This window comes from Austrofundulus limnaeus, unplaced genomic scaffold, assembly GCF_001266775.1.
Source record: "Austrofundulus limnaeus strain Quisiro unplaced genomic scaffold, Austrofundulus_limnaeus-1.0 Scaffold42, whole genome shotgun sequence".
Classification (NCBI taxonomy): domain Eukaryota; kingdom Metazoa; phylum Chordata; class Actinopteri; order Cyprinodontiformes; family Rivulidae; genus Austrofundulus; species Austrofundulus limnaeus.
In genome coordinates, this window is record NW_013952444.1 from 727308 (window position 1) to 742841 (window position 15534).

The 15534-nt window shown below is 42.7% G+C and overlaps 1 protein-coding gene across 18 annotated transcripts in view; it reads right to left on the reverse strand.

Moving 5' to 3' along the window:
* The window catches only part of LOC106516884 (receptor-type tyrosine-protein phosphatase F), a 189641-nt gene that overhangs the window by 61178 nt on the left and 112929 nt on the right, over positions 1 to 15534 (reverse strand). For 11 of the 18 annotated variants that reach the window (XM_014007452.1, XM_014007456.1, XM_014007454.1 and 8 more), the window contains 6 exons: positions 14346 to 14927; positions 14040 to 14173; positions 13389 to 13533; positions 9745 to 10050; positions 8824 to 9017; positions 2383 to 2409 (listed from right to left, as the gene is read on the reverse strand). In XM_014007452.1, coding sequence (XP_013862906.1) covers positions 2383 to 2409; positions 8824 to 9017; positions 9745 to 10050; positions 13389 to 13533; positions 14040 to 14173; positions 14346 to 14927 — 1388 coding nt within the window. The remainder of the gene's footprint in view (positions 1 to 2382; positions 2410 to 8823; positions 9018 to 9744; positions 10051 to 13388; positions 13534 to 14039; positions 14174 to 14345; positions 14928 to 15534) is intronic. The other 7 variants (XM_014007457.1, XM_014007461.1, XM_014007468.1 and 4 more) reach the window with 3 other exon arrangements.

The window sequence follows — 15534 nt, forward strand, 5'->3', positions numbered from 1 at the left end:
TACAGTTATTTGAATTGAAATACAAAAAATCTAATTGATAATTCGGACTACAGTAAGCATAGAGATAAAATTTTGCACGGAAACACACTTAAAACAAATTGAGCACCTGAGCTTTCAGTAGCTCCAGTTGTCTGTTTTTGACTGGAAAAATCTAATATACAAATACCTGCAAGCTTTCCTGCTGGAACTCTGCTTAGATTTCACACTCAGAGTTTCATATGGCTTGGCTCTATTGCTGTTTCTCTTGCTAATGAAGGTTTTATTTCCCTAACACAGAAGAACATTCAACAGACTACAGACACAAGCTTTGTTCAACAATGCTTCTCTTTTTAAGGCACATTTAGAGCTCCCATGCCAACCTTTAAAAGAGACGGATGGAAAAAAAAGCTGCTAAATTGCTGTATAATAAACCCATTTTAACTTTATGGAGGAAGTCTCATTACTTTAATCATATAAAAATGGCTCTAACCATCACAGCAATGGCAGCTGCAGAGATTCTCCCCTGCCTCGGCTCTGGCAAGGTCGACTCAGGTCTGGTAAGACTTTTGAAACTCAGCACAAACTAAAAAAAGCAAAGCTTCAAAGTTTTCCTTCGGAGCAAATGCTTAGAGCAGCACCAAAGGGCATTACAAAGATTATCAAGTCAACTAGTTATAGAAATGGATTCTTCTCTGTAAAGCTTTCTCCACTTCTATCCTCAGTGAAGAAGAAAATGTCAGGAAAAAAAAACTGGGCGACTCAGGAAAAACAAATATTGCTTCTCTTTGGCCAACAGTGTGTAATGTTTCCTATACATCTTGCTTTGCACTAATAGTGGGATATGTTTAACTGAACTTTTAAAAATAGCTTTTCAAATTTTACTGCCTGTAAACAAGGCATGGGTCAACGAGACACACTAATGTTTCTGCTGCAGGCATCTGTCTGTGGCTTGTCACACTACATTAGTTACCGGGCAAACAGTATGCTAAGGAAAAAAAAATAAATAAATAAAATAAAGATGTGTGAACAGACAACATCCTCTGACAGCATCTAGCTTGGTGTCTGTCAGGTGTTAATCAATGCAATAAAAGTAGAGGGAGACGAGCCAAGCCTGACTCATCGTGGGTTTGGAGCTGAAGGAATCTGTTTACTGTGAGGCCAGCTTTCTGTCGATTATCGGGTAAATACAACAAGCTGAACACACCCTGCTGGTTTAAGGGGGAAAAAAATAGACTCAAGCTTTACCAATTTACCTGTTTGACAAGCTGGCACTGAAGCTGCTGCAATTTTCCATTTGAGGGTTGCACCAACTGTCACAGGTGTGCCGCACAGGAGGTTTAGCGTTTCTGACAGTTTGGTAAAGTGTAGCTGAAATAAGTTTAACGAATGTTTTGATCCTATTTTTATACTAAAATGGGTAAAACTGGCCAATCTGATCTTTTATCGTAGTTTTGTGACAACAGATTTACTCCATCTCATCGCAAACCAACAAGCAGGTGGTTAATGTGTTGATTAACCACTTTTTTTTAAAATACGTTAGCAGAAACTGGGAGTAAAATTGGTCCCAATTATTCCTTTCATACGCTTTCCCGAGAGCCGTAAACCTCTTTGCTAAAGATTTCTTTCCTCATTGTTTGAATACTAAAACCCTATTTGCTAGTGAGGCGAGCTTTCATTGAATGTCTGACTAGGAACAGTAAGAGGCTCTGCATTTATGGCTCTGCAATATGACGTCTAGGAGGTAATAAGCCATAACAAAAGGGCTGCATGACAGCCACGGAGCAGCGAGCTGCCATCCGAGCAAATGAAAAGAACATGAAAGGCTGGTGGAAATCTCAGATGTGTGGAGCTGATAAAACCCACAGCTCCTCCCCTTAGATAGACATGTCATCTGGAACGGTGGTGGAGACAGCAGGTTAGGCGAGCCTGATTAATGTCAGCATCGCACTAAGACAGTGCCACACAGACTTTCACTGCACGGAAAGCAGTCTATGCACACTGCACTGCAGGCCTCATGCTTGCAAGTTCACAGCTGTTACTAGTTTGTCTTATAGTGAAATGTTGACCTGTGCACAGTCCTAAGGGAAACATAATACTCACGCTCTGCAGTAGTAGTGCTTTGTTAAATATCATGCAAACACACGTAAAACCAGAAAACCTTTGCGCGCACGCTTCTTGCTGTGGTTGTGATAAGGTTATGATCTTTCATGTTGATTCACGCCTAGTGGATTACAGGCATGGCTTACACACAAATAAACACACACACACATACAAACCCAAACACAACCAACTTATGATCCAAAACACACAAGCAAACACTGCACCCCCCAAAAAAAAAACTGCAGAGAGGAGAAGAACCTGCCCTGCAAGAAAACCCAGCAGCACACATGGGGGTTTACTCACATGCTCGGTGGACTCTTCAATATTCCACTGATGGGAGAGAAGACAAAGGACACAGGGCGGGGAAACAAATGAGTCAGAAACAACACAACAGGCATGGAAAAAAAGCACTCGTCTTTTTTTCACTGACAGATGAATGTAGGTGTCAACAGAGTCATGCTGTGGAAAAAAAAAATCTAATAGAAGAGATGGAAGGGGAAAAAAATAGGAAAAGTTGGCTGTTCTAAACCAAATTGGGGAACACAGCTGAGTAATGATGGTAAAACTCATTATTGTTCATAATGCACTGCCTTGTTTCAGTAGATTGGGAGCAACTCTGTTAGGCGTGATAACTACCTCATTGTGGACAGAAACTATGCAGAATCTGTGAAGCATTTCCTTCTTTCCTTCAGCAGGAACGAAGGAAGACCTTTTTATTCATTACATTTCAATATATGTTTCCAAAATGTTCTCCTCGCTTGCTGTGCTTGGCCAAGCAACTCCTGGGGGAAGTGAAAGCCCATTTTGTGCCGCGGGGCTCCGTCAGCGTCGAGCATGAAATCCTATTACCAGCGTCGCTATGTTAGCCCTGTGACATCAAACCCCACTGATGCAGAACGCAAACGGCTGGTGTTCACCAGCGCCGCGCTCCGCATTTCAGTCAGAGCAGAGGAGTTCACTGATGGGTGGCCCGACTGTCAACAGGGCAGGGGAGATGACTCTGGTGACACTGATGGAGGGTGGGGGGCAGAGTGGAGAAAAGAAAGGGAGTGGGGTGGAGGTGAAGATGGGGTTGGTTTCTATTGTATGAGTTGCTAGTGGACTTCAGCAGTGGCTGGATACCCATTGGATGAAATAAAAATAAAAAAAAGATTAGTGTTTTTAATTACCATATTTATTTGTGTATAATACGATCTCATGTATAATACGACCCCCCTTTTTGAGCTTAAAAAGCATAAAAAATTTATCCTCAAACTACCTCCAATTTCATACAAACTTCAAGATTTTTCAGCCTTTTCAGTCTTTATACATCTCAGTAAAATGATCATTGGACTGTTCATTTTATTTTAACAACATATGTACTAAAAGGTATTTTACAACAAATATATATCAGCTGTCTGGCATTTTACACATAGTCCACCAGGAGGCGCCAACACAAAAGTCAGACACTTCACATGAGATTTGGGCCATCTTGTGGGGGAAAAGCAGATTACTTCCTACTCGTGAGCACCCCCTCTGGTGGGGAAACTTTTTTTTTCAGGGATAGAAGCTTTTTCAGAACGCCGTAGACAGCCGCCATTACAGACGAATGTGTTTATTGTTGTTCCAGGAGCGTCTCAGTCACATGCTAATATCATTAGTTCGTTATCATTACTGAGCTGCAGGACTACATCCCCCCCCCCCCCCTTTTTTTTTCACATCATGTCGCCTGCCTAGATCTGTTATCTCACTCTGAAGCATGGAGGAGTGTCAGAGGTAAGCTTGTTTCAACTGCTTTTTACAACGCGGTCTCATTTCCGGACTGAGGCATTTTGCCAATATTTCAGTTAAAATACACAAGTAAAAATATTTATCCGAGTATAATACTACCCCCCAAACTTTATGGATGATTTTATGGATTAAATTTTACGTATTATACTTGAATAAATACGGTAATTAAAGTTTTAAACAGTTTAAATCGCAGACATTAGCACCCAAAGAAAAACCTGGAGAAGAGTCAAACTTCCTGATAGACAAACTATCGTTTTTTGCAATTTCAGAATTTCTCAATTAAAAGACAATGTTACACACGAGTGAGTCACTATGCAAATGCATCACTCACTGCTGACGTTACCATAAGAAAATATAAAATAACTAAAACAGTCATCCTTTGTTCCTTTATTACCAACTAGATAAGTGAAGCACGAGCCTCTCAGAGGTCCCAGTTGTGACTAGCTGAAACACATGGCACATCAAAAATTGCAGCCTTGTGCTGCCTTGACATAGCGGGGCACTAAAAAGTACCATTTAAGAACAGCTGCCGCTTAACTCCATGACTAACAATTTGCGATGTTCGTAATTGCTTAATTTGTTTGCCATCAATTTAGCTCAGTGTGTCAACAGAACAGCAAACACTTTAAGGTTTGCAAGTTCCTATCTCATCTTGGGCGTAATCCCTTTCTACGGCAACTCCGTTCGCTTTCTGTTTAAATCCACAGGAGAATTATAAATTATCCTCCTTTTATATTTTGAATACCAACGCAAGCTGAAAACACATCATTGCTGATAAGCGTCGTTTGTGGAATCGAAGCGGTATAATTTGCAGGCGGGTGAATGCAAATGTGATGACATGGGCTGAGATGTGTGGCTATAAAAACGGGAACGAGAGGAGAACGAGTGATGTGGAAGAGAAGGAGCTGTCATGATTGATAGAGTGAAACAGGCTGAGGTGCTTCTTTTCTCGCCTTTTTTTTACCTCAATTTCCATTCAACTCCAGTCCGGGGCGGTGAAGGCCGTGGACGCAGTGAAGCATCACCTCGCCCGCATAAACTACAAAAATGCATGAGTGGTCAAACCAAATGAACCTGGAAAGTAGTGCTGAATAGAGGCAAACTTGGGCAGAAAGGCACGCTTGGGCCAAATTTGAAAAGAGGCAAAGACAGAGGGTAATAGCTTAAATTGTTCAACTATTTTCTGCAAAATGTTGTAGATGTATATAAAAGCGTGAGCCTGGATGTAGCTGCAAGGAACGCAGTCATGGAAATGGCTGTGTGGTGTGAAGTTGCCAACTCAGGTTTGGGTCAGTATTTTTTTCTAACAAAAGCATGGTTGTAGAGGGGTTGATAACATCACACTCTTAACACGGCCTCTGGTTTAAATTTAGCAAGAAAATGAGGGCGATGTGTGGGCTCCTGCTTGAAAAGAAAAGAAGCGCTGCAAGTGCCCACGCATAGGCGAGCTCTCCTAGCTCTACTCACAGCATTTGAGCTAACCCTGAGAGAAGGTGAAAAGAAGCCAAAAACGCAGAGACAAAAAGAAGGGGAAAGACGATAGTGATTTTGATGGGCTCTGCAATCCAATCTGCCAGCTTAGAACAGTGATTGAAGTCTAAGGTGAGGCTGTGGTTTGTTGTTAGAGACCTGGAAAATTTGGATTTTGTTTTTTCCTCCTGGCAGGCTTACTGTGCTTCCAATTCAGGTGAAAGGGTGGCTGTGGAACCGATTTCACAACACGTTAGGGAGATTCATCGGTGAGATATCTTGAGATGTGCCAACGTAGAGGAAAACAGTTTTTTCCCTCTTTATTCATCTTCAATTACAGGTGTGTGCATGAGGGATTTGCATAAATCTTAGATGAGTCATGAACTCTTTATGACCAGCTGACACGCCTGTTACAAGGTTGATCTGTACAGGAAGCATGTTGGCCCTTGTTATCTGTCTGTTTTTCCCCTTCCCACTTGTTCTTGTGGGTGTGTGAATAAAAATGTGTGAAAAAGGAGGGATTGTTCTAAAACCAGTCAGGCGAAGATGCATAAGGGACTGTTGGCTGACTGTGTGGTCTCTAATGATGTCTGGGCAGGTCCTTGCAGGTTGGCTACTCAATGAAGTCTTCCAGAAAACAACCTGTTGAGATGACTCAACCGAGGGGAACTGAACTGCACGCAAGCCTCTGGTAATTACTCAACCCATTTTGAAGCAGGACGGGGGCAAAATGAAGCCACGGCAGAAACACGAGTTTAATCTTGGAATAAAAAATAAAAAGGCAGGAAAAATCAGGTGACATGAGAGGAAATTCCAGGGTCTGACATAGGAGAGGGGGTGGTGGGTGGGGTGATGGGGGGCAATATGTTTGAACCGTGCCCCAGACACAGAACTGGAACATGCGAGCTATACTGAGCACCAAATTACAGTGTGTCTTTGTGTTTATCGTGCGAGCATGCCACAAATGAGACGTGGCAGGGAGTATTGTTTGCATAACAAGTAGGGTCATGTTCAGTTCGGTTTTCACAACTCAAAACAAAATCAAGCGGAACACGTCGACATGAAGAAAACACTTCTACAATAGCAGGCAACCATAATGTTTTCCCTTTTTTTTCTTTTTTTTCCACACTGAACAGTGCCGTCCTGGCTGTCAAGCGGTTCTCGTACGCAGTCAGATAACAGCGAAGTGTCAGCAGCAGCTGCCAAAATCTACGGCTGTAAAACAAGATCTGGGATGTTATGCTGGTCAGATCTTTGACCCGAGTGTAGAGAAATGGCATTCTGAGCTAACTTTGGTGAAAATAATTAACCTAATGAGAGAACCAGATGGTGTAGGATTTACTCTCAGAAGAAAAACAATAAATCTGCACTATATTTATTGATATTTAGAGAAGCAGTTGGGATCCATAAGCTTGGGATCAGTCTAGGGATGCACCGATATGAAAATTTTAGCCGATATCGATATCCGAAATATTTATTGCTGTTACGGCCGATAAATATTTACCGATATTACGCAAACACACAAATTATATTATAAATATACGCACAAACACACTTGGGTCTTTTTTGATATGGTAAATAATCGACCAGACCTCTGACATGGCTCCCTACTTCAGTTAGTCCTGGCTACACTCCATCACTAACACTATCATGATCAAACAGATGCCGCTCAACCAGCCATCTCCCCTCCCAAAACAGAAAAAAAGCAAAAACATGGAAAATCGATAACAGACATTAATATCGGCCCAGTTTTACATATCGGACCAATACCGATATTTTAAAAATGACCAATATCGGCCGATACTGATACCAATACCGATAGACAGTATTGTGCATCCCTAGATCATTCATACCTCAAGTACTTCTAAGCATTTCTTCCTTTTCTGTAATGATGAGACTAAAGCTGAAAACATACTCCCTGCGAACTGCCGACGTCGGCACGGGTTGTCGCAGTTTAATGATGAAAATTTCATCACTGGGCTTCGCAACGTCGTGTCGACAGCCCCTTTTGTCACAAGCCCCCGGCAGAACTTTTTGACCCCCCTCCCTTGTCGACGGTAATGTGTGATTGGTCTGAACTGAAAGTGCTCGGACGGACACGGCAGTAGAAAAAAAAAAAACTCGCTTCTGACTAGAGCAGACTGTTTTGAGCAGTTTTAAAGACAGACAAACCGAGAAAAACTCATGCATGTTTGTGCTGCATTTACTTCAACCACTCGGTTAAAAAAAGGGCGGAAAAAAAACCCCGACTCGCTCCCCGAGCCGAACAGGAAGCAGAGTTTTATAAAGATAGTAAACCCGTGAAAAACTTATGAATGGAGATAAACAGACATAACAGATAAACAGGCAGAGAGGAATCTGAAACTGTGGAGCTTTTTAACCAGGACAGATGTGGATAAAAATCCGTCGGGTGAGTGAAATTTTTTCCGCATTACTGTTGAGGGAGAAATTCCATGCAGTGACATATGTTTCAGCGGGAGGGAGGGGTTTCCCCGAGCTCGTCGGCGCAGTGTGCAGGAACTATGAAAGGTCTGTGCGAAAACGACTGCCGACCAACCACGTGACCGCGTGTCGACCCGTCGGCGTCGGAGCGAGTATGTTTCCACCTTTACGACAACTGGTTGTTTGGTGAAATAAAATGAAGTCAATAGTTCCACCCCAAGGGCACAACAGCTGTCTCTGCCTGGGAACTGAACCAGCAGCCTGCTGTTGCCCTTTATTAGGAAACACAGCTCAGACAAACGCGAGGCTGTCCAGACTTTCTTTATGTTATTTATATAGCCAGTGAACACATGATTGTTCAAATTACATGCTTTTGTTGAAGGCAACTGAAGGTGGGAGTGAGTATGTTTGTTTTAATGTTTGCTCCCAGCAAACAATCAGACCAAGGGTATTAAGCTGGTTTCTTCTAAAAGCAGAATAACATAGGACTCGGGCTTTCTTGGTTTTAAGATATTCATGAATCTCTGAGTTGCACTTAAAGATTACAATCTTTTATCCATCTCATGGTGTTGCACAGCTTTTGGCAATTCAGTTCAGCCCCGCATTAACATGTGAAAGGCGGCGTTGGGGGAAATAACTCTAATTTATAAACATGGTAACAAGGCAGTGCATATGTATTACTGGTGAAACTGCTAAAAGAGCTGCATTGATTCCGCTAAGCCATATCCTGATGCTGCACAAAAAATATCTAACAGCTATTACTGTAGAATTTAAGTGGATTTTGTTCCGACAGCTAATCCAAAGCTGTAGGAGCAGGGTACCAATTTAGAGTCAAATGTCACATGTGGAGAAAGATTTAAAAGAAAAAAAAAGACAGAGGAAGGATACTGGAGTCGACAGAAAGAAAGTTCTGAGTGTGTCACCAAAAAAGAGAGAAACAAAGTGTGAAGTCAGACAATAAGAGGAGAGCAGAGAGTGGAAATTATAGGAAGTCTGCACAGGATAGTCACAGTTTAGAAAGGACAAAGAAACACCGGAAAAGAGTGAGACGCCATCTTGTACCTGTGCTTCTGGCAAAGCAACATCCATGATGTTGGGCTGGCCTCGCGGCTCGCCGTTTTCGAGTCGGGAATAGATGACCTGGTAGCCTCTGATTTGGCCGTGCTGCTTCATCTGCAGAGGTGGCTTCCAGGTGACTCGGATGGCGGTGGAATTTAAGGCCTCAGCCTCCAGCTTCCTGGGGGGCGCTCCGGGCACTGGAAACCAAACAATGAGACAGATGAAAAGGCAGAAGCAGACACCGCAAAGAGAAAAAGGGGAAGAGAGCCGAGAGTCAAAATATGCTGAGATGGGGATTTTTCCCAGTTCACTGAAGAGGATCCAAAAAACTATTTAAAATAATTTTTGCAGACAGAAGAAATACTAGAGCTGAATCAAATCCTCTCTGCTCGTTTCAGATAATTCAAGACCATCGTGTCCCCAAACTACCCCATATGCAACAGCATGTAGTCTTGTAACTATAATGAACTTAATTTCAGTATAAAATTAGCTGTGTTGCGGAAAACTTTAAACACGTTAATTATAGACCACTCTCTCTTGGGATAATCCACCTTCTATTACATAGCAAACAAACAAAGAAAAGAAAAAAAAACAGAGTGGAAAAAGACAAGAACAGCCGAACAGAGAATCAAGATCTGTTCCACTTCTGTTGCTCAGCACATAAAAAGGAAAGCGGGGAAGCTTTCAAACTGTGGAAGCAGAGGAAAGTGACACAGAACTAAAGCCCAGGAGTGATGAAGCTTCTGTAAGCACTGGAGCTGTAACAAACAAGATGGAGAAAGGAAGACAGAGGAAGGTGATCCCAATCATTACCACATCATTTATCTACAGGACAAAGATAATTAAGCTGTAAAAAGCGAAGGAGATGGGAAAACGGTGGCAGGCGGCAGTAAGGAGCAGAGATTGTTACACTGTGAGACCTACCATCTTCTTTGGTTCTCATCTTCACAGGGGCACTCTCAGGGCCTGGGCCCACATCGGTGTGAGCCATCACCCACACCTGATACTCAGTCCACTTCTCCAGGCCTTCCAGCACGCAGCTGGTGGCGTCTGCGCCGATGTCAGGCACATCATGCCGCTCCGTGTCCTCTCCAGTCAGGGCCTGGTATCTGACTGTGTAGCGCACAATGGCGCCGTGGCGGCTAGCGGCTGGCGGGGCCACCCAACTCACCTTGAGGCTGGTGGAGCTCAGGCTGAGCAGGTGTACATCCTGAGGTGGGGCGGACGGGGCTGTAGTGGGGAAGGAGGGGTGGGCGGGCGAAACCACACGAAGGAAGGGTACGGATCAAGCAAACAAAACAGAAAACTACAATGCGCACAAAAAAACACTACAAAACAAAAGAAGCTTTTTGCACTGTGCTCTGTAATGTGACCAGAAAAGCACGTTTTCAAAAATGAACACTAAAAAAGCAAAACTTTGTTCTAAAGTTTGGTGTTCTTATGACATTGTGCAGACTTGTCCCTGCACAAAAAATACAGAAAATGCAAGTTTACATATGAAATACAAAATTGAGTTCGAATGCAAAAAGCTTCCATATTAAACAGGATGCTACCTCCAGACTGAGAGATTGGATGCGAAAACTCATTATCGGGCTACAGCTGAAGCTGTGTTTGGCGCACCACGTTTATGCAGAAGGCAGTGAAACGGCAGGGTGAGGCGGACAGAATGGAAGATGTGCCAAAATTTTACGAGGGAGTGTTTTTTTTTATGAAGATGTAATTTGTCCCTAACCACCCTCCATGCTGCCTCTTGCAGTGAGCTGAGGGAGTAATAAACAGGCCAAAGATGTGTGAGCTTGTGAACAACTGCTTGACAGTGTTGACTGGTGTTAACACATTGATGCAGAAGCTCTAGGCTTCATAAGAGAGTTTGGCTGCAGCCAAGATGGGGGCAGTTACACACACTATACAGCCTTAATTTTACGATCAATAACACTCAAGACTATTCAAGCTAACATCTGCTTTGTTGCCACCGGCATTCAAGACAATATTATTAACAGCTGGAAATAAAATAGGAAAAAAAATGCTCAGGTAAAGCATACAACTTGTCGCTCTGTCATTTACTTGCATATTTATTATAGCTAAACCGATAATGTTAACGCTAAATGTTCGCTTGTATCAATTTCCACTCATACCCACCTCACACTGTCATGTTTCATTATTTAAATCAAAAACACAATTCTCTGATCCTCTGGCATTAAACAAATATTACTGAAACAAAGAACCAGCGGTGCAGTAAAAACATGCAAACTCTCAAGCCTAGAGGTAAAAAAATAAACATTTTAAAATGCACAACAGGTACAAAACTGAACTTAAATACAACATTCACACATTTCATGCACCAAATTCAATCACGAAGCTATTCAGCTTCTTCAAAAAAATGCCTTCTTTTAAGGAGAATCAAAAGAAGCGAGGGGAAAGAAAGAAAAATGCTCATGGAATGTAGAATGATTCTAACAAATTAATACGAGAACACAGCATCTTTACAAAGAATAAAGCTCAACAGAAAGAGATGTGAGGCTATGGAGTGTAGAGAAAACTACAAAGGCTCGGCAGCGCCCGGTGTATTGAAGAAAAGGTGGCAGACTGAATCAGAAAAGTTCTGATGATTTTTGAGGATTGATTCTGGGATTGAGTTCTTGATGAAAAATCTGCTGGATCAAAGTCAAAGTAGACGCGAGAAAAGGATAACGCCAAAGGAAATACGAAGCCTAAGAGGCAGTGATCTGGGGACAGGCTAAAACTAGGATTCATATATAATTAAAAAGGTTGATAGATTATTTGAGCCTTCAGAAATTTGACGAACGGGCATTTGTTTTTTGTTTTGATCTTGAACAGAATTTCAGACGTTAACTATCTAAACTTAGCTTCCACCTTTCCTTCTATAGTACTAAAATAGATTCATCCTCCATTTTAATTTTGGCAAGCAAGATAAAATCTGACAGCGAACTGCATCTCGACCTATTGATTTCCAGAGAGCTTAATCCCTGTTAGATTTATATATTTTCCTATTCAATTTTAGGTCAAGTATTCTGCAGCTGTGTCAAGCCCTTAGCTAATTTGAGAAGAACAGAATACTAAAAAAAAAACCAAACAAACAAACAAAAAAAACTGTACAGAACATTCAGATGCAGCCCAGAAAATGTCATAATTTCTCACCGACTGTTTGCCTCGGAAACTTCCCAAGGCTGTTCCTTTTTTCATACGCACCACCCTACCGCTGCATGAAATTTAAATTCATTTCACTCAATTGTTGTTTCTCCTTTAAGCAGGAGGCACAAGGACGTGAACTCATTTTACTACTCATCTTTGTGAGGCCAAGCTGAATAGAGAAACCTGACGAAGACACTAAATTATATATTTTGGAAAAAAATAAGCAGGAAGTGATAATGTGACTGAATCCTGAATCCAAACTTACATCTCTCATGGTAACTTAAGGAGACAATAACATTAATCTGAGAACACTTGCGTGTGAAGTAAAAATGTTTTTAAAATATTTTTAAATATTACATATGTACTAAAAAGTTCCTAATGACAATCTGGGCTTTTTGAATCCACTTTCCCCTTATTGTGCTCCACAGTGTTTTGTCCACTCCTTCCTACGTGTCTTGCAGCACGACTCAACAGCCAGGAACATACAGCAAATTCAAGGGGAACTTGAAATCTAAATGTGCGCACTGGTGCGAATGCACACAAATCAGCTGCCGCTAATTAACTTTAATTCCATGATTAACTTTAATTAATCATTGCATTCCAATCACATTCCATAATTAAACATGCCTGTTGTTGGGTTTGTTTGCTCTCTGAAAGCCGGAGTCTGTACTCGGCCAACAATCTTTTTTGTGAAAGAACAAGCTCCACATTGTGCCATCTCCAAGCGGCCACAAATCGAGTGTTTGACTCTATTGTTCCGACTCTAACCGAGTGACGTGTCCTCTTTTTGGTCCATCGCATCAAGTCAGTTTTAGGAGTCGCGCGATGTGGAAAACTGTTCATTTTCCCAAATTATTGCAAAAAAGGTTTGGTGCCATATGTGTTCGTTTCTCTTGAAGCTTTGAGCAAGACATGCATGTTGTGCACACAAGCCTTTTGAGGAGTGGTGCAAACATGCATCCACGGCAAAAACAAAACACACACACGAAAAAAAAAGTAAGTGACATTTTGAGAGGTGGCACTGTAAAAGCACATAATGATATGAGGCGAAACAACACAGCACAGCTACAAATGTGGGAACAAGACACATTAAACGTACCTTTGACACAGGGCCTGCTCTCAGATAGATGGACAGGAGGGTTAGTGCTGGTGACAGGGAAAGGGGGGGAGCAGGAAGCTGACCGGGATGGCTGCACTGTCAGCATTTTATGTTCAGCCGAGACTGACTTGACATTTAAGTTGCTCACACTCTGTTTTAAGGCTTTCAAAAAACTCATATTTTCTCTCGCACTTACTGAACAAAATGACCTAAACCTGTTTCAGCCACCTGTATGTGACGCTCTGAAATCACTGGTTAGTGGGTAACAAGCAGATAGGACAGATGGTCAGGAGAGGGAGGAAAATGGGGCACTTACTTGACTGAGCGGTGCGAGCCTCAATGGGCTGAGTGTAGACGCCTAAACCCATTTCAGAACGGGCTGCCAGGGAAAAATGGTACAAGGTGTTCGGCTTTAAACCATCCACATCGTAAGAGCCAGCTGGGTCGAAAGTCATATGTTTCTGGGGAGTTAGATTTGGACAGTAAGATGGTAAATAACAAAGAAAAAAAGTGAATAGCTCAAGTCTATTCATGTGGTAAGATGTTTTGCTATAGCAAGATGATTTAATCTTCCACTGAAATCCTATCTGTCATACATGAATGCAATGGAATACAGCTGAATTCGAGAACATCGTGTTCCAAAAACAACTTGCCTTCAAGTTTCCTACTTGTACAGTCCAACAAAGTTAACAAAAAGCCACCGCAGAAGTGAGATAATGCACTGTGTGCGTCTCTGCATTAGCACTTTCTCATCAGCTGGGGAGCTGACTGCATTACTACAACAACACTGCCTCAGATGACACTTCTCATTCAGAGGAATTGCATCATAAAAAGCCAAATTTATCCATCTGTAGTTTCACTACGAAATATGAGACATTCAGCAGCAAGATAGAGTGATAACAGAGATGCTGAGTGAGAGAGAGGCCTAGAATATGAAATAGTAAGACTTTCATCTTGTTATTCTAACCTTGTTATTTGAGCCGGCCTCCCAGTACTGCAGCTCATACTTAGTGATGGGGTCCTGTACGGGCCACAGCCAGGTTAGTTTGATGCGGGTGTCTAGCTCAGCTTCGGCCTCAAAACTGGACGGCTGGGCAGGCACTGAGGCAGGGAAGGAGAGATGGGTTAGAGGAAAAATAAGAATCAAGTTCATTGTTTTTTTTTAAATACACAAGCATGCATTTAGAAGCAGTTTTTAACATAACAGTGAAGAAACGATGCCAGTTTTTACACACAAAGAACTAAAAGCCACACAGGGTGGCATGCTGCTCACCTCCCTGCTGTGTTTTGACTTGCAGGATTTCAGAGGGTGGCCCATCACCTACCGAGGTGAAGCCCAGCACCCTGAGGCTGTAGGTGATATCAGGAGTCAGCCCTGAGATGGTTGTCAGGCTGCTATCGTCCGTGTTGTGTTTCTGCCAGGCGCTGAGTGGAGCTTTATTGTCCGGGCTGTAGTAAACCCGGTAACCCCTTATCTGTCCGTTGGGCTCTTCGGGAGGCTCCCACTGGACCAACATGGTACTGGCACTCAGCATGCGTGCCTGAACATGCAGAGGTGGCGAGGAGGGGGCCTGTTCGCCGGTGCGCGACTCCACGGGGTCGCTAGGCGGCCCACGGCCAATGTTGTTGACGGCCATGACACGAAACTCATAATCAGAGTACGGGCTGAGGCCACCGATGCTGTAACGTGTGGTAGCAACACCCTCCACTTCCTGAAAGCCATTGTCTGAGGACTTGGCTTTGTACTGGATCATGTAGTAAGACACAGGTTCCGGGTTTCCAGAGTCCCATGTGAGAGTCACACTGGTGGCTGTGGTCTCAGTCACTGTGAGTGAGGTGGGGGGTTTTGGTAAGGCTGTGGAAGGAGAAGAAAAGTATTACATTGGATTATCACAAATGGACTTGTGAAGTTATTTCAGGACAAATTGGACTTCTGACACATTTGATGCAACAATTCTAAAGATGTAAGCACAATACGGCTAAATAAGTTCATGTGGAGGAAAGAAACAACGAGTCGTGCAGTTCTCTATTATGTTTCTCATAAGGCTGAAGTGACTGGTTCATAAGCTAATCCTTATAGCCCTGTCAGGTGCAATTATCCCAAAAGGAATAGAAAGGCTAGAGTGAAGTCACAATTTGGTGCTTAATAATTGGCCTAGCTATTACTGACAATGCAAGAAAATTGCAAGAGTAGTTCCTGTTGCTGCAAATGCAAACCAAACAGAGGGTCCACATTAAGGCTTCCTTGGGGAAAAAGGTCTGTATTGCTGTGGTCCCACTAATGACTGTGACATTTTGTGTATCGATCAGCTGAGTGGAAAGCGAGATCAATGCAGACAAATACTGATACTAGAGGTTGTGATAGGTAGACAACACAGCTTCAGAGTCTCACACACACACACACACACACACACACACACACACACACACACACACACACACACACACACACACACACACAC